We start from the raw sequence: 20,509 nt of genomic DNA, 5'->3' as shown, positions 1-20,509 counted from the left end.
ATATTCATTTAGCCTTCTGAGCTTTCTGGGCAGATTTGGTGACCTTGCCAGATCCAGGTACCTTCTTGTCCATTGCTTTGATGACACCCCCAGCATCTGCCTGTCTCTTGTCACAAACAGCAAAACGGCCCAAAGGAGGATAGTCAGAGAAGCACTCAACAAACACGGGCTTGCCAGGAACTGTATCAACCATGGGAGCATCACCAGCTTTCAAAAACTTTGGGCTATCTTCCAGCTTTTTCCCAGAATGATGACCAATCTTCTTCAGCTCAGCAAATCTGCAAGTAGTGTGAGCTGCATGACAATCGAGCACAGGTGCATATCAGGCACTGAATTGGCCTGGATGGTTCAGGAGAATCACCTGAGCCCTGAAGCTAGCTGTTTCCATGTGGGTCATTTTTGCTGTCACCAGCCACATTGCCACAATGAACATCTTTGACAGACACATTCTCAACACTGAGGCCCACATTGGCCCCAGGAAGAGCTTCATTCAAAGCTTCATGGTGCATTTCAACAGACTTTACTGCAGTTGTAAGGTTGAGCAAAGGTGGCCACATTGCTGGGTTTGAGAACACCAGTGTCCACTCGGCCCACAGGGACAGTACCACTACTACCAATTTTTTTTTTTTTTTTTTTTTGGAGGCCCCAGAAAGATCCAATACTACCAATTTTGTAGACATCCTGGAGGGGCGGAGGCAAGGGCCTCTCAGTTGGATAAGTTGGTGGCAGGACGCAATCCAGAGTTTCATGTAGTATGGTTCCACTGGCATTGCCATCATTATGGGTTACTTTCCATCCCTTTGTAGAAATCTGGCCCACAGGCAGATGAGCTGGCAGGCAGTCAAAGTCTCGTGGCTCCACGGGAATGCTGCATATTATACAGCCAGTTCTCTACACTGGCCAGCAGTCAAAGTCTCCCCGCTTCTGGGGACTCTGTACATGAGAGTGGGGGCCTGCAGGACCTGCCAGATGATCACGAAATGCTCTTTATTTTGCTGTACCTATATAACCTTGCTTCTTCTCTGCCTGCATGCAGAGCGCTATCCCTCTGGTCAGAGGCCACCAGATACTCTCCCTGGTCTGTAAGTGTCAATAAACCTATGTCTCTCACTCAGCCAACTAGTGTGTTCTTCAGGCTTGTGGCTTCTCAGGCACAAATCTTAGAACAACTCGGATTCAGTCTGAACACCCTTGAACCATGTTAGCTTGACTCCAACATGTTGTTACCATTCCAAACAGAAATTGGCACAAATGCTACTGTGTCAGGTTTGTAGCCAACTTTTTAAATGTAGGTGCTAACTTCCTTAATGATTTCCTCATATCTCTTCTGGCTATACAGCAGCTCAGTGAAATCATTTTGTTTACACCAACAATTAGTTGTTTCATACCTAGTGTGTAAGCCAGAAAGGCATGCTCACAGGTCTGCCCATTCTTAGAGAGACCTGCTTGAAATTCACCAACACCAGCAGCAACGATGAGGACAGCACAGTCGGCCTGAGATGTTGACTGTAATCATGTTTTTTATAAAGTCTCTGTGTCATGGGGCACCAGTGATGGTCACATAGTACTTGCTGGTCTCCAATTTCCAAAGGGAAATACCAATGGTGATACCATGTTCAGCTATCAGTTTATCCAAAGACCCACGCACACTTGAAGGCACACTTTCTCGTCTCAGCAGCCTCCTTCTCAAATTTTTTAATGGTTCGTTAGTCGATCCCACCACATTTGTAGACCAGATGGCCAATAGTGGTAGACTTGCCTGAATCTACATGTCCAATGATGACAATGTTGATATGACTCTTTTCCTTTCCCATTTTGGCTTAGATTTAACAGTGGTTTTCAAGACACCTGTGTTCTGGTGGCAAACACATTGTGAAAAAGCTCAAATCATTTGTTTTAAATCTCCAAACTATTTATTAAAATTTCAAAGCATGTTTCTTAAAATGAAAATTGAAATTACTTACTCCATGATCATTGCAATTGTCAGATTTGCTGCACTTCGTATAATCAGCCTGGTGTTTAATCTCTAGACAACGAAATTTGACACAATACTAAAACAAAATGAAGTGAAAAATAAAGTCAGTGAAACAATCAGATTATGTGCATTGATAATACGAGGTGTGATCAAACAACATGGTGAATATTTAAATAAAAAAAATTATTGCAGTAAAAGACACATTACCATTAATCCCCCTCAAAACACACCCTCTCGCTTGAAAACACTTATCCCATCGTTCTTGCCACTTTCTGAAGCAGTTCTGGAAGTCCTCTTTCGGGAGTCTTTAGTTGCGCTGTCATGGCTGCCTTGATGTCCTGAATTGATTCAAAAAATATACCTTTCATGGTCATTTTGACTTTGAAGAGCCAGAAGTTGCACAGTGCTACATCTGGTGAATAAGGTGAATGACACACTACCATGTTTTTATTTGACAGTAATTGCCAGACCAGAAGCAATGTGTGACACAAAGCCTTTCCATTGCGATCACAAAATACAGTGAATGCTGCTGCTCAGTGCCATCCAACATAAAGAAAGGGATATTCAATACAGGAAGCAGCGTGTCAAACCTCAATAACAGTGTGTGACAAGTTCCAACTTGTTCCGTGCAGTCAGTCGGGTGTGAGCTACAGTTGAGAGAAGGTCTGTTTTAAAATGTGTCATAAATCATCCTCCATCATGACAATGCTCCATGTCACATATCACTTCTGGTATACGGCAATTTCTGTCAAACAAAAACATTATGGTGTGTCCTCATCCACCTTATTGACCGGATCTGGCACCATGCAACTTCTGGCTCTTTCTCAAAGTCAAAATGATTCAGGACATTGAGGCAGCCATGACAGCGCAATCGAAGGCCCTCACAAAAGAGGACTTCCAGAACTGCTTCAGAAAGTGGCAAGAATGATGAAATAAATGTATCGGAAGTGAGGGGGAGTATTTTGAGGGGGATTAATGGCAATGTGTCTTTTACTATAATGATTTTCTTTTATTTAAACATTCACCATATTGTTTCATCACACCTCATATATAAGAAAAATTCAAGAAAATTCCAGTTATATTATCAAGCATTGGAATAAAAATCCAAAAAATACAATAATTTGAGTACATTGAAATAAATGTGAAATAAGCTATGTGTCTTCAGACTGTAAATATGTAATCATATGCAAGAAGTTGGAAGTCTTATTTTCTTACCATCTCACACCAGAAGTCCTCTTAGAAAGACAAATGTCTAGAAAAATAAACTGATTCATTCCTTAAGTTCAAGAATTATCTAAGGAGCATTTTTAAAATAGTCATGTTTGGGGTCCACCTGAGACCATTACATCAAAATCTCTGGTGGCAAGGTCCAGGCAATTATTGTGATCAGTCAGGGCTGACTACTATCTGGTGGGAGGTTGAGGTCTTAAAACCAGTCATATGAGTGGGAAAGGAAAATAGTTTATTTCCATGTGAAAAAAATTAAGAGAAAGTAAAGGAAGGATAACAGATAATTATATGAAGTACAAATTGGTAGTTATAAAATAGTCATGGGGATGTAGAGTATAGCATAGTGAATATAGTCAATGATGTCACAACAACTATGTGTAAGTATCAGGTGGGTACTAGACTAGTCAGGGCCATTGCTGCATAAATTATATAAATGTCTAAGCACTATGCTGCATACGTGTAATCAATATAAAATAATATTGATTGTCAACCATAGCTGAAAAAAAAACTTTTTTTTCAATAAATTAATAAATAAGTACAATGTAGTACCCTGGATAGAATCCTGGAAAATGACATTAGGTAAAAGCTAAGGAAATCTGAATGAAGTATGGGATTTGCTAGTAGTTAATAACAATGTATCAACATTGGTTCATTGATTATGACAAAGTATCACACTATTGTTAGTAATAGGGGAAACTGGGTGTGTTGCTTAGGGGTACCGATAAGCAAATGGGCAAGAGGGAAGCAGTGATGGTGTATTCTAAAATTGGATGTGGTGAGGAGTGACGTCATAGGAATGACAAGAGCGAGGTGGACTTCTTGAGTTCTCCTCCAGAGTTTAACACAACTGGAACATCTAAAACCCACCAAAGGACTCTCTACTCATCACACAGAACAGCTAAGAGACTCGTAGGAGGATTACTTGAAGGTGGGCAAATTGGGCGAGCAGGGGAAGTGGGAAGTGAGCGGGGTGGAGACTTGGCCCACATCCGCGGCTGCAGAGACGCAGGGGATCCCAGGATGGAACAGAACCACAAAAACCAGGAGGTGGGCTCTTTCCCTGCGTCCCACAGCTGATTTTGCCCCCGAGAGAGCAGCATAGTCAGCATTTCAGGCAGTAACCTCAGCTGCGACGTCCAGCTGGGCCCTTCGTCAGATAAAGGACATAAAAACCATCCTGGACCCCTCCCTCCACTCTCCTAATCCTACCCCCACCCTTCCAGAGACTTAAACTGGCCCCTGAACTGAGGAGTAGTGTCAGATTACAGAGGAGCCATAGCGCTCAGGATCTGACCCAGGGAAGAGGCTGGGAAGAGTGTGACATTGCTGGGCTGGGAAAGTAAAGACTCCTCCATCACCAGGGCCCCATTTTCTGGTCTGCCTAGGGCAGGGCAATTACAACTGCGGAGACACTCCCAGGGATCAGCAGTAGGCAGCAGACACAACTCTGGACTTTCAGCAGCTCAGAAATCTCCCACCATCCATACACACACACACACACACACACACACACACACACACACACACACACAAGCACAGGAGAAGTGCCCTAAGACTCAGGAGGCCTGGGCACAGGGCTGTTTGTGTTACTCTCAGTACGCATATGTGCAGGAAACAGCAGAAACTGCACTGACTTTGTAAAACCTACCATCCAGACCCCAGAGCCCCACTCATCTAAAACTGCAATCCCAAGGTCACTCTGGACACCAGGTGACCAGCTCTGCCTGCATAAAATGCAGAGGACTCTGTACAGCAGAGGACAGCGTGGTAATTACTTGGTTGGCTTAAGCCAAGACTGGCACTGCTTGTTTTGTTTTCTTTTGTTTTTATATTTTTGCCTGTGTTGAGTGTGGGTTCTCGGTTGTTTTTACATGTGAATGAATTTGGTTTTCCCTTCGTTGTTGTTGTTGTTGTTGTGCTTGGTTATTTGCTTTGTTCTGAAATTGCCCTACACCAGAACCCAGCTTAAGAGGCACAAGATTCAACACACCCAGAGGCCAACTCCAGACCAAACCAGAGTACTACCGGGTTTGACCTAAAAGTGACACACCCAGAGGGAATTCTCTACAGGCAAAAGAGCCCATAGAGGCCAGGCCTCATTTAAGCAGTCAACCCTCATGCAGCAGAACATCCTGCTGTGGATAGAGCCAAGTCTCACACCTAGTCAGCCTAGGAGTCAATCCCACCTACTCACAAGCTAAAAGCCATTAAAGATAAACTTTAAAAGGACAATATACACACACAAGAGTCACCTTTGGAGCACACGCAGAGGAGAAGAAAGAAGTGGTGCAAGAAAAATGTAAAGGACACATACTACATAAAATAACCCAGCAAAAACTAAGAACCCTAGGGGATCTACCTAATACATCGAAGCAAACACAGAGAGTCAGCCAGAATGGGGAAACAAAGAAACATGTCCCAAGTAAAAGAACAGAAGAAACCTCCAGAACTGGACCAAATGAAATAGAGGTAACCAATCTATCAGAGACAGAGTTCAGAACCCAGATGATAAGAATGTTTAAGGAGCTTAGTGACGACATAAAGGAGGATAGAGAAATCATAATGAACAAACAGTTAGAACTAAAGAACACAATAACTGAAATAAAGAACACACTTGAAGGAATTACCAGCAGGTTAGATGAAACAGAGGATCGAATCATCTACTTAGAAGACAAGTTAGCAGAGATCACCCAAACAGAACAACAAGAAAAAAGAATAAAAAACAATGAAGATGGTTTAAGAGACCTATGGGATAACATCAAGCACAACAACATGCGCATCATGGGAATATCAGAAGGGGAAGAGAGGGATCAAGGGATTGAGAACATATTTGAAGTAATAATGTCTGAAAACTTCCCTAACCTGGTGAAGGAAACCGACATACAAGCCCAGGAAGTGCAGAGAGTTCCAACCAGAATAAACCCAAACAGGGCCAAACCTAGACACACTATAGTTAAAATGGCAAAGGTTAAAGACAAAGAGAGAATCCTAAAAGTAGCAAGAGGAGGACAGCGGGGACAGTGGGTTACATACAAGGGAACTTATATAAGACCATCAAATGACTTTTCTACAGAAACATTGCAGGCCAGGAGGGAGTGGCAGGAGATACTCAAAGTGATGGAAAACAAAGGCCTACACCTAGATTTCTTCATCCAGCAAGGCTATCATTTAAATTTGAAGGAGCGATAAAGAGCTTCCCAGAAAAGAATAAGCTGAAGGAATTTATTACCACCAAACCAGCATTGCAGGAAACATTAAAAGGGCTTCTGTAAACATAAGAAAGATGAAAACAATCTAACTACAAATTCAAAAAATGGCAATAACTATGTACCTATCAATAATCACTTTAAATGTAAATGGAGTAAATGTTCCAATCAAAAGACACAGGGTGGCTGAGTGGATAAGAAAGCAAGACCCTCATATATGCTGCATACAAGAGACTCACCTCAGATCAAAAGACACACACAGGTTGAAAGTGAAGGGTTGGAGTAAGATATTTCATGCAAATGGAAATGAGAAAAAAGCTGGAGTTGCAACACTTATATCTGACAAAATAGACTTTAAAATGAAGAATATATTAAAAGACAAAGATGGGCACTACATAATAATAAAGGGATCGATCCAACAGGAGGACATAACCCTAGTAAACATCTATGCACCCAACATAGGAGCACCTAAATACATAAAACAGATATTGACTGACATAAAGACAGAGATTAACAGTAACACTATCATAGTAGGGGACTTCAACACACCCCTGACAACAAGGGACAGGTCTTCCAGACAGAAAATCAATATGGAAATAACGGCCTTAAATGACACATTGGACCAGTTGGATTTAATCGATATTTTCAGAGCATTTCAACCCAAAGCTGCAGAATACATGTTCTTCTCAAGCGCACATGGAACATTTTCAAACATAGACCATATGTTGGGACATAAAACTAGCCTCAACAAATTTCAGAAGACTGAAATCATACCAACATATTCTTTAACCACAATGCTTTGAAATTGAAGATCAATTGCAAAAAGAGGGTGGGAAAACCAACAAATATGTGGAGATTGAACAACATGCTATTAAGGAATGACTGGATCAAAGACCAAATAAAAGGAGAGATCAGAAGATGCATGGAAGAATGAGAGACTGGATGTCATAGGAATGGCGGCAGCAAGGTGGTCTTCTTGAGTTGTCTTCCGGAACCTACCACAAATTGAACATCTATAACCCACCAAAGGACACTCTGCTCATCACACAGAACAGCTAACAGACTCATACAAGGATTACTTGAAGGTGGGCAAACTGGGCGAGTGGGGGAAGAGGGAAGGGAGCGGAGTGGAGACGTGGCACGCATCGGCGACTGTGGAGACGCAGGAGTTCCCAGGACAGAACAGAGTCCACAAGAGTCAGGAGGTGGGCTCTTTCCCTGCATCCCACAGCTGATCTCTCCTGCCAACAGAGCAGCATATCCAGCATTTGAGGCAGTAACCTCAGCTGAGACCTCCAGCTAGGTTAGAACTAGGTCAGACAAAGGACGGAAACACCAGGCCTTGGCCCCTCCTCCCAGTCTCCCAATCCTACCCTGGCCCTTCCAGAGATTCAAGATGGCCCCTGAACTGAGGAATAGCATCACATTACAAGGAGCCATAGCATTCAGGATCTGGGAAGACCTGGCTTGCAGCTCTGACCCAGAGAAGAGGCTGGGAAGAGTGTGACACTGCTGAGTTGGGAGAGCGAAGACTCCTTCATCCCCAGCCCCCACATTTTCTGGCCTTGTTAGGGCAGGGCAATTACAACTGTGGAGACACACCCAGGGTCAGCAGCAGGTGGCAGATGAAGCTCTGGGCTTTCAGCAGCTCAGAAATCTCCCGCCCTAAACACACACACACAGAAGAAGTGCCCTAAGACTCAGGAGACCTAGGCACAGGGCTGGCTGTGTTACTCTCAGTGCGCATATGTGCAGGCAAGAGCAGAAACTGCACTGACTATGTAAACACTACCATCCAGACCCCACAGCCCCATTCATCTAGAACTGCAATCCCAGGGTCACTCTAGGCACCAGGTGACTGGCTCTGCCTGCACAAGACACAGAGGACTCTTTGTACAGCAGAGGACAACCTGGAGATTACGTGGTGGACTTAAGTCAAGACTGGCACTGCTTTTTTTGTTTTGTTTTGTTTTGTTTTGTTTTGTTTTTGTATTTTTGATAGTTTTGCCTGTGTTGAGTGTGGGTTATTTGTTGTTTTTACATGTGAGTGTATTTGGTTTCTTCTTTGTTGTTTTTTTCTTCTCAAGTGCACATGGAACATTTTCCAACATAGACCACATGTTAGACCATAAACAAGGCTTGATAAATTTTAAGAAAATTGAAATCATACCCATTGTCTTCTCTGAAAACAGTGTTATGAAATTAGAAATCAACTACAGGAAAAAAAAATACTGGAAGACACACAAATTCATAGAGGCTTAATACCATGTTAGTAAATAATGAATGGGTCAACCGTGAGATCAAGGAAGAAATCAAAAGATATCTCGAGACAAATGAAAATGAAAACACGATGACCCAAAATCTATAGGATGCAGCGAAAGCAGCCCTAAGAGTGTAATTCATAGCATTGCAGGCCTACCTAAAGAAACAAGAAAAACCACTAATCAACAGTTTATCCTCGCACATAAGGGATCTGGAAAAAGAACAGCAAAATAAGCCCAAAGGGAGTACAAGGAAGGAGATAATGAAGATCAGGGCGGAAATAAATGATATACAGACCAGAAAAACAATATGAAAGATCAATAAATCCAAGAGTTGGTTTCTAGGGAAGATAAACAAAATGGACAAACTTTTACCAGACTCATCAAAAAAAAAAAAAAAGTGAAAGAGGACACAAATTAATAAAATCAGAAATGAAAGAGAAGTGACAACAGACACCACAGAAATACAAAAAAAAAAAAAAAAAAAAAAAAAAATTTGAGAAATTACTATGAGCAACTATGTGCCAACAAATTAGACAATCTGGAAGAAATGGACAATTTTCTAGAAGTATACAACCTTCCAAGGCTAACTCAAGATTAAACAGAAAACCTGAATAGACTGATTAGCACCAGGAAAATTGAATCAGTAATCAACAAGCTCCCAACAAACAAAAGCCCTGGACCAGCTTCACAGGTGAATTCTACAAAACATTCAAAAAAGAATTGTCATCTATTCTCCTCAAGCTATTCAAAAAAATCCAGAAGGAGGGAAGGCTCCCAAACACTTTTTACAAGGCAACTATCACCCTGATCCAAAAATCAGACAAAGACATTACCAAAAAAGAAAACCATAGGCCGATATCCCTAATGAACATACATGCAAAAATCCTCAACAAAATATTAGCGAACAGAATTCAGCAATACATTAAAAAGATCATGCACCATGATCAAGTGGGAATCATTCATGGTATGCAACGGTGATTCAACATCCGCAAATCAATTAATGTGATACACCACATTAACAAAATGGAAAATAAAAATCATATGCTCATATCAATAGATGCAGAAAGAGCATTTGACAAAATCCAGCATCCATTTATGATAAAAACTCTTAAGAAAATGGGAATAGAGGGACCATATTTCAACATAATAAAGGCCGTATATGATAAACCCACAGCTAACATCATACTTAATGGGGAAAAGCTAAAACCATTCCCCTTAAGATCAGGAACAAGGCAAAGTTGCCTACTTTCTTCACTTCTATTCAACACAGTGCTGGAAGTTCTAGCCACAGCAATCAGACCAGAAAAAGAAATAAAAGGCATCCAAATTGGTAAGGAGGAAGTAAAATTGTCATTATATGCAGATTACATGATAATATATAGAGAGAACCCTAAAGACTCCACCAAAAAAACTATTAGAATTGATAAATGAATTTAGTAAAGTAGCAGGATACAAAATTAGTATTCAGAAATCAGTTGCATTTGTATATACTAATAATAAAATATCAGAAGGAGAAATTAAGAAAACAATCCCATTTACAACTGCTTCAAAGACTATATAAAATACCTGGGAATAAATTTAACCAAAGAAGTGAAAGATCTGTACTCAGAAAATTATAAGACACTGGAGAGAGCAATTAAAGAAGATACAAATAGATGGAAACACATACCATGTTCATGGATAGGAAGAATTAATACAGTTAAAATGTCCACACTGCCTAAGGCAATATACATATTCAACGCAATTCCTATCAAACTACCAGGATGTTTTTCACAGAAATAGAACATATAATCCTAAAATTTATATGGAACCATGAAAGACTCCGGATAGCCTCGGCAATCTTGAGAAATAAGAAGAAAGTGGGAGGTATAACAATACCTAACATCAAATTATACTCCAAGGCTAGAGTAATCAAAACAGCGTGGTACTGGCATAAAAACAGACACACAGATCAATGGAACAGAATAGAGAGCCCAGAAATAAATCCATGCCTATATGGTCATTTAATCTATGACAATGGAAGCAAGAATTTATGGTGGGGGAAAGACAGTCTATTCAATAAATGATGCTGGGAAACCTGGACAGACACATGCAAAAAAATGAAGCTGAACCACCTCCTTACACCATATACAAAAATACATTCAAAATGGCTTAAAGACTTAAGTGTAAGATCTGAAACCATAAAAATCCTAGAAGAAAATGTAGGAAGAAACTTTACAGACATTACCTGGAGTAAGATTTTTACTGATATATCCTCTCAGGCAAGGGAAGATAAAAAATAAACATGTGGGATTACATCAAACTAAAAAGTTTTTTCACAGCAAAGGAAACCATCAATAAAACAAAAAGGGATCCTACTGAATGGGAAAAGATATTTGCCAATGATATATCTGATAAGAGGTTAATATCTCAAATTTATAAAAAACTCACTCAACTCAACTCCAAAAAAACAAACAACCCAATTAAAAAATGGGCAGAGGACATGAAGAGACATTTTTCTAAAAAGGACACACAGATGGCAAACAGACATATGAAAAAATGTTCAACCTCACTAACCATTAGAGAAATGCAAATAAAAACCACAATGAGATACCACCTCACCCCAGTCAAAATGGTTATCATCAATAAATCAAAAAACAACAAGTGCTGGCGAGGATGTGGAGAAAAGGGAACCCTTGTGCATTGTTGGTGGGATTGCAAATTTGTGCAACCACTATGGAAAACAGTATGGAGGTATCTCAAAAATCTGAAAATGGAATTACCTTATGACCCAGCAATTCCACGCCTACATATCTATCTGGAGAAATCCAAAACTCTGATTCAAAAAAATTTATGCACCTCTATGTTTATTGCAGCACTATACACAATAGCCAAGACATGGAAACAACCGAAACGCCCATCAGTAGAAGACTGGATTAAGAAACTGTGGTACATTTATATAATGTAGTATTATGCAACCATAAAGAAGAAAGAAATCTTACCATTTGCAACAATATGGATGGACCTAGAAAACATTATGTTAAGTGAAATAAATCAGACAGAGAAAGACAAATACCATATGATCTCACTTATATGTGGAATCTAAAGGAAAGACTAAATGAATGAACTAATCAGAAACAGTCTCAGAGACACAGAAGAAAAACTGAGGGTGCTAGATGGGAGGGGGTGGCGGATAAGGGGGAACGTAAGGGGATTAGAAAGCACAGTCAGTAACCACAAGATTGCCACGGGATCACGAAAGTTAATTTGGGGAATGTAATCAATAATGTTGTAAAGATTTTGTAGGGTATCCGATGAACACTAATCTCGTTAGGGAGACCACCTCAGGGATGATGTAGATGCCTGATCACTGCTCTGTACACCTGAAGCTGAAGCTGAACAATAATGAATATCAACTACAAGTTTATATGTGTGTGTGTACATATATGCATATATTAAATATATATATATATATATATATATATATATATAGTTTAAATATATAGTTACAAGCAGAGTACAGCATTAGGAATAGAGACAGTGGAAATGTAATGGCTGTGTGTGATATCAGAGAGGTAGTGGATGGGGGGTGGGGGGGGTTGACACAGTGTGAAGGATACAAATGTTAAATGTCTAACTATTACATTGTTTTGTTCACCTGAAACTAAGAAGAAAATAAATAAATAATAAAATAATAAAAAATATAAAATTGGATGTGTTGATCGTTGTGTAACTCTATAAATTAATCCAAAGCAATAAATTATGCACTTACCATAGATGAATTTTTGGTAAACGATACCTAAATAAGGTTTGTTTAAAAATGCATAAGCTCGTCTATTGTCAAAATGAGTATAACAAAATAACATTTAAAACACTTGAAATTTTGTAGTTCTAGTTACCATGTTAGGACCACATGCACTGCCATCTTCTACAAATGTTTCATCTCTTTCTGCATCACCACCTCGCTTGCCTGTGTTTAGAAATGTAGATACACATAGGTCCTCTCGTATGTGTGTGTACATCACAGATAAATTTGCACGTGATACTAATGTTTTATGTGGCCAGGCACAGACTAATTTTCCACACAGAGAATCACTAGAAACATAAGGCAGGAAAAAGATTATCTTATTATTTACTGAAATAACATAGATTGCTGATATAGTTAAGTTAAAATATACTGTACTAACTTAAACACAGGTTTCAAGAATTTTCCCTCAGTAAAATTTTTTGAGAACACCAAGTTACATATAATGTGGCTCTTTTGTTATGTGAGGCAATGTGGCAAGGGAAAAATTAATGATTTTTATAGTCTGATGGTCTTGATCTGTCCTATACCAGCTTCTGATATTTAAGCACATGGTCACTGGTCTTTAATTTTTTCATTAGTAAAATGGGATAAATAACTCTAATACAAATATATGATGTATATAAATATATATTTGTAATGTATATAAAGTACCTAACACAATGTCTAACTTATCACAACAATAAATAGAGGCAATGTTATGGTCATCTTTGGTAACATTATAGGCACTGGACACATAATTTGTATGCAATAGGTAATACTGCTCTGTTCAGATCATGAAACAAAGAAAACCTGGCATAAAATACCATTTCAGTGTGTACATAAAAATATATTCTAGTATCTATGATCTTAGCAATATATAACCTACATTCCAAAGAAAATTAGAATGTTCTAAATACATACGAAAAACTGCAAAACGAATGGCCACAGTTTCCAAATCGATCTGATCTTCCATTTATTTCCTCAAAGCAAGCAAATGGAGCACCTCTAGCATCTAAAAGAAAATAAAAGTGAATACAATACATAATTCCAATTCTATTTACAGAAATAATAGAATCACCCTGGAAATTATAACATAATTCCTAGGGAGGTTTACAATTACCTAGTCATTAAATAGATGCTGGAGGTAAATCTAGGATTAAAAAGAGATTCTGTACAGAAGAAAGTACAGAATCTCTTTTTAATCCTAGATTTACCTCCAGCATCTATTTAATGTACAAAACAGAGGAAAAAGTAAACAGCAACATTATTCAAATGGCTGTATATTGTTAGAATTAGTAGCCATTGTCCTTTCCATTTCCGCTAAATTGTTTACTTTCTGCCTTAATTCCCTACCCAATGTGAAAATATAGTTTTCTCTTATTCCAAACAAATCAGGAGAGACATAGTATCTATAATTCAATTCTGATAAGAAACCTGAAGAGCATTTGATTTAACTCTTCTTATTCCATACTAGATTCTTCATCTCTGTTCCCAAGTACAGTTACAACCACTAAATAAGAATTTTTGAATTTTAAAATTAGGAATGACATCAATGTTTATCTATTTCAGCCTTTTTATATATTTAGTTATATCTAACTTTAAAATCATTAATAAATCAAATGTATATAATAGCTGCCTCATCACTTTGACATTGGTGATTTAGAGGTGGGTGTGTTGTTCATGTTAATTACATGTAATAACATAGGTTTGATTCTTCTGGTCAAGATGGCCGACTAGGTAAATGCTGTGCTCATCTCCTCTCAGTACCACATCAATTACAACTAAACTACAGAAAAACCATCATTGAGAATCACCTGAAGTCTAGCTCAACCGAAGTTCTACAACTATGGACATACAGAAGAAGCCACCTCGAGACTGGTAGGAGGGGCAGAGACATGGAACAGGTGGGTCCCACACCTGCACATGACCATTACAAACCAGGAGGAATAGCTCAGCTGTGCAGGTACCTCCCCAAGAGGAGTGAGGGGTCCGAGCCCCATACCAGGCTCCCCAACCCAGGATTCCAGTGACAGGGAGAGGGGCCCCAAAACTTCTGGTTGTGAAAACCAGTGGAGATTGTGGCTGAGTGAGACAGAGGACAGCTGGAGTCCCAAGCTCCCCTTAAAGGGAATGTGTACAGACTTACTCAGTGACAGACTCACTCACTCTGAGCTCCACCACTGGAGCAGTAGCTCAAAATGTGCCAGGGACATACGGGGAGGAGTTGAATTACCTGGCTTACAGCTAGGGCTGGAGGAGCAGCTTTCTCCCAGATGGAAAAGCTGACGGTAGCCATTGTTTCTTTGTTGAGCTCTCCCTCTCCTTGCATGCAGACCCAGGCAGATGCCATATCTGAGTCTCTATCAAACTTGCTAACACCATTTCCTCCCCGCCCTGGTGATTCCCTGGGTGAGACACTGCCCCACCCAACTTTCAGGCACATCAAAGCTGCTTCCAAGGTCTTTTCCATACTAACAACCTGTTTTAGATCATGCTACAGACTTTCAAAAAAAAAATCTCCCAAAGGTTCACAAAACCCAAACAAGCAGCATCTGGCTTCAGCGTGTACTATAACTCTGGCTGAGAGCCCAAAGTCTGGCACTAGTGACAGCCAGCCTCGATTCACAGATTGGCCTCTGGAGGCACCTCTAAGCCCAGTGTGGGCAGTGGCCATCTAGGATTGTTTTGTGGCTCATACCAGGTGGCCCTGGGCAGAGCATAGGTTCCCTCGCAGGACGCCCAGAGCTGACACACCTGGTGTTTCACTTCAAATGCCAGAGCATCACCTGACCACTTCAAAGGATGACACATCCAAAAGGGCAGACGGGGCAGACACCAGAGCCCCACTAAAGTGAACCCTGCTCTGTAGCATCAGCCCTTGCACCACAGCTCCTCCATTGCAGTCACAGCCAGTCCTCACAACCAGCCTGAGAGTCAATCCCTCCCACTCACATACAAGCAGCAACCAAGGCTCAACTACAATAGGAAGGCACACACAACCCACACAAGGGACACACCTGGAGCACCTGGCTCTGGTGACTGAGAGACTGCACCACTGGGTCCCACAGGACACCTACTACATAAGGCCACTTTACTAAGACTGGGAGGCCTAGCAGTCCTATCTGTTACATAGAAACAAACACAGGGATGCAACCAAAGTAGGGAGACAAAAATACTTCTCCCAAATAAAAGAACATAACAAAGCTCTGGAGACAAGCAATCTACCAGATGCAAAGTTCCAAACACTGGTTATTAGGATGCTCAGTCATCTCAGGGAGAACGTCAACAAAGAGAAAGGAAACATGAAAGTGAAGATAAAAAAACAATATAAAAAACAGTCAGAAATAAAGAATACAATAACTTAAAAGGAAAATACATTAAGGGAGTCAACAGTAGATTAGATGAAGCAGAGGTTCAAATCAGCAATTTAGAAGATAAGTAACAGAAAACACCCAATCAGAACAGGGGGAAAAAATCCAAAGAAATGAGAAGAGTTTTTAAGGGGCCTCTGGTACAACATCAAGTGTACCAACACTCTCATCATAGGGGGACCAGAAAGAGAAGAGAGAGAGCAAGGTATTGATAACCTATTTGAAGAAATAATGACTGAAAACTTCCCCAACCTGGCAAAGGAAATAGATATACAAGCCCAGGAAGTGCAGAGAGTCCCAAACAAGGTGAACTCAAAGAGGCCCACACCAAGACACATCATAATTAAAATGCCAAAGATAAAAGACAAAGAGAGAATCTTAAAAGCAGCAGGAGAAAAGCAGTTAGTTACCTACAAGGGAGCTCCCATAAGACTGTCAGCTGATTTCTCAACAGAAACTTTGCAGGACAGAAGGGATTGGCAAGAAATATTCAAAGTGATGAAATGAAATGACCTGTAACCAAGAATACTCTACCCAGCAAAGCTATCATTTAGAATCAAAGGACAATAAAGAGCTTCCCAGAAAAGAAAAAGCTAAAGAAATTCATCACTACCAAACCAGTATTACAAGAAATGTTGGAGATACTTCTTGAAGAAGGATGAGTATGAGGATGAGAGTGAGGAGGATGAGGAGAAGGAGAAGGAGAGGAGAAGAAGGAGCGGAGGAGAGCAAGAGGAAGAAGATAAAAAATATGAATGATAAAATAGCAATAACTACATATCTATCAACAATTATTTTACATGTAAATGGATTACATTCTCCAATCAAAAGGTAGAGTGGCTAACTGGATAAGAAAAAAGACCCTTACATATTCTGCTTACAAGGGGTTCACTCAGATCAAAAGGCGCAAACAGACTGAAAGTAAAGTAATGGGGGAAAGATATTTCATGTAAATGGAAACAAACAAACAAAAAAGCTGAGATAGTAATACTTATACCAGACAAAATAGACTTTGAAACAAAGGTTATAACAAGGACAAAGAAGGAGGCAGTAATTCCAATTCTAGGCATTTATCCAAAGAAACCCAAAAGACTACTTCGAGGGAACATGTGTATCCATATGTTAATTGCAGCATTGTTTACAATGTTTGTTTTTCCATAAATTTTATTCTGTTAAAATACACATAACGTAAATTTTACCATCTTAACCACGTTTAAGTGTACAGTTCAGTAATATTAAATACATTAATATTGTGTACAGTCATTACTACCATCATCACCATAACTCTTTTCATCTTATAACTCTGAAACTCTATACCTATTTAACAATTACTCTCCATTCCTCCCTCCCCCAAGCGACTAGCAACCACTATTTTACTTTCTGTACCTATGATTTTGACTATGTTAAGTACCTCATATCAGTAGAATCATATGCTATTTGTCTTTTTGTGACTAGATTATATTTAGCAAGACGTCCTCAAGATTCATCCATGTTGTAGCATACTGCAAAATTTCCACCTTCTTAAGGCTGAATTATTTTTGTTTGTTTGAGTATACTACATTTTGCTTTCTCCATTCATCTGTCAATGAACCCTTGGGTTGCTTCCAAGTTTTAGCTATTGTGAATAATGCTGCTATAAACACAGGTGTACAAGTATCTCTTACAGACACTGCTTTCAGTTATTTTGGGTATATACTGAGAAGTGGAATTACTGGGTCATATGTTAGTTCCATTTTTAACTTTCTGAGAAAATTCTATACGATTTTCCACAGTGGGTGCACTATTTTACATTCCCATCAACAGAGCACAAGAGTTATCTCCCCACATGTTCGCTAACACTTGTCATTTTCTGGGTTTTTTTGTTTTTGTTTTTGTTTACATAGTTGCCATTATAATGGGTGCTTGGTGGTAACCCATTGTAGTTTTGATTTTCATTTCCTTAATGATCACTAATGTGGAGATTCTTTTTATGTGTTTATTGGCCATTTGTATATTTTCTTTGGAGAAATGTCTAATCAAATCCTTTGCTTATTTTTCAATTGGGCTGTTTAGTTTTTGTGGTTGAGTTTTAAGAGGTTTCTATATATTCTGAATATTAATTTCTTATTAGATGTATTATATGCAAACATTTTCTCCCAATGAAACTATAAAACATCCAGAAAGTAATTCGTAAAATGACATTAGTAAGTCCTTACATTTGGGGCAGATAATTCTTTGTTGTAGGTATTGCCCTTTGCATTGTAACATGTTTAGTAGCATCCTGACTTCTACCCTCTAAAGCCAGTATCAGTCCCATCCCAGCTGTGAAAAAACAAAAATGTCTGCAAGCATTGTATCCAATAGACAAAGGCTATGACTGCTGCTAATATGCCACAATGCACAGGACAATCCCTCTCACCCCTACCTCTTACAACAGAGAACTATCTGGCCTAAATTACCAATAATGCTTAGGTTGAGAAACCCTGATATAACTGTTGGATTTGTAGTCACACACATTTAGGTGCTCACAACTCAATTTGGTGACAAACTATTAATGTCTGTGACCTTATAACTAATTAGATTTTCTACCTGCCAGAGGACAAACCTCACCACAAACTAAGTGACACCCAAACTTTAATACCATTTATATTATACCTAGAATAGGAAGTTTCTGCATATGCAGAAATAACACTGAAGAGCATGCTGCAGGGCCTAGACTTTTACAAAAACAAAATTTGGTAAGGAACTTAGAAAAAGGTGATACATTTTCAGCTGAGGTATCATTACTGATCTATTTTTTTTAAAAAGACTTACTGCTTAAACTCAAGGTCCTTTACCATAGATCTATAGATTTGTTTACTTTAAATGATATTGTTTCATGCAGAAGGTTAAGTCTTTCAATATTATGCCATAAGAATATTTTGGCCAGACACCAATAATTTGGTGGTATATGATGATTTGTATTAGGTGTGTAGGATAAGATTTTTATTTGCTGTTGCCTATAGGAGTTATGACAATTAAGTTCACGAACTTGTTGCAATGGTGTTGCTAACCTTTTTTGATATCAGAGGGATTATGCATTTTGAATTTGTACCAACTAGACAAACAGTTAACCAAGTGTACTATTTGGAAGTGCAGAAAGGGTCTGTAAAAAAGTTAGATGACCTGAACTTTTCACCAACAATTCAAGACTCTTGAATCACAACAATGCATCAGCTCACATGGCACTATCTATGAGGTAATTTTTAGCCAGTAAGCAAATAACTGCATTGGAACACCTTTCCTACTCACCTGATCTGGCCCCCAGTGACTTCTTTCTTTACCCGAAGATAAAGGAAATATTGAAAAGATGACATTTTGAGTACATTCAGGATATCAAGGGTAACACGATCACAGCTCTGATGACTAGTCCAGAAAAAGAGTTCTAAAATTGCTTTGAAGAGTAGACTAGGGTCCAGTGTCAGTGCATAGCTTCCCAGGGGGAGTACTTGAAGGTGACCATAGTGATATTCAGCAATGGGGTATGTAACACTTTTTCTAGGATGAGTTTCCGAACCTGATTGTCAGACTTCGGTATATTATAATGGTTTTTAGCTTGGAAAGCTAATGCCTACTTCAGAATTGCATCAAACCCTACTCAAGACCATTCTAGTTAACAAGTTTCTATGACAGGCCATAGATGACGTAGTCAAAGAATTATAGTTAATTTTAGTTGAAATACTGTGATGACTGAGGGCAACTTTTCAATAGCTGCCTCTTGTCCCAATTGCTGCAGGAAGCTTAAAAAACGGGATTGTTTTCTAAAAATACACACAAAAGCTCACTGACAGGCCCAGACTTACCATGTCCTAGATGCATTAAAAGTAGGATTCAACAGACATTATTTTGAAATCAAGATGGTTTAGATGTTACACTTGCCTCCAAGAAGAAATCTGTATTATTTTAGGAGAAGATTACTGTACATCTACACATAAAGTTCTCACAGAGGGCTTTAAAATCACTGCTAATACTACAAAAATAATAAATAATATAAATCACCTGGGGAACACTTAGCTGACATCCCACTATCTAACTCTAAAAATATACGCCCAGCACTGAGATTTGTTTTCCTGGTTTTATATGGGGAAATATTGACTCTGGAGTACATTTTTCTGTTCTTCCTTATTTTACTGGTAATTTGTTTGCTTTTATGTCTATTATGTTTTTTTATTTTATTAAATTTAATGGGTGACATTGATGAATAAAATTATATAGGGTTTCAAATGTACAATTCTATAATACATCATCTGTATATTGCATTGTGTGTTTACCACCCAAAGTCAAATCTCCTTCCATCACTATATATTTGACCCCCTTTACCCTTTTCTACCTCCCCCCACCCCCTTTCCCCTCTGGTCGCCACTATACTGTTGTCTCTCTATATGAGTTCTTGTTCATCTTCTTTATTTGTCGCGTTCACTTTTATATCCCACAAATCATATGTTTGTTTGTTTTTTTTAAATACTACTCTAATGTAGCCATTGTCTTGCCACATGGTACAACTATGATTCTGATAGAAAAGCAGACTAAATTATAATAATCACTAAAACCTCTATCTCATCTCCTCCTTAAATTCCTGGCATTCATATTGATCAAGCCGTTTCTTAAAATTCTCTCTAATGACCTGATTAAGGAAGGCCTAAAGGGAGGACTGAGAATGAAAATTTTCTCTCTCTCAA

At 39.1% G+C, this 20,509-nt stretch overlaps 1 protein-coding gene across 1 annotated transcript in view; it reads right to left on the bottom strand.

Annotated features, from left to right (window-relative positions):
* Positions 1-20,509, bottom strand: part of LOC109452814 (disintegrin and metalloproteinase domain-containing protein 5-like) — an 87,709-nt gene that overhangs the window by 17,844 nt on the left and 49,356 nt on the right. The window contains exons 10-12 of the mRNA XM_088793567.1: positions 13,363-13,453; positions 12,554-12,749; positions 1,965-2,051 (exon numbers count right to left, since the gene is read on the bottom strand). Coding sequence (XP_088649693.1) covers positions 1,965-2,051; positions 12,554-12,749; positions 13,363-13,453 — 374 coding nt within the window. The remainder of the gene's footprint in view (positions 1-1,964; positions 2,052-12,553; positions 12,750-13,362; positions 13,454-20,509) is intronic.

This window comes from Rhinolophus sinicus, chromosome 16 (genome assembly GCF_057876585.1).
Source record: "Rhinolophus sinicus isolate RSI-liver-muscle chromosome 16, RSI-T2T, whole genome shotgun sequence".
NCBI lineage: Eukaryota > Metazoa > Chordata > Mammalia > Chiroptera > Rhinolophidae > Rhinolophus > Rhinolophus sinicus.
This window is presented reverse-complemented; position numbering and strand designations above follow the sequence as displayed.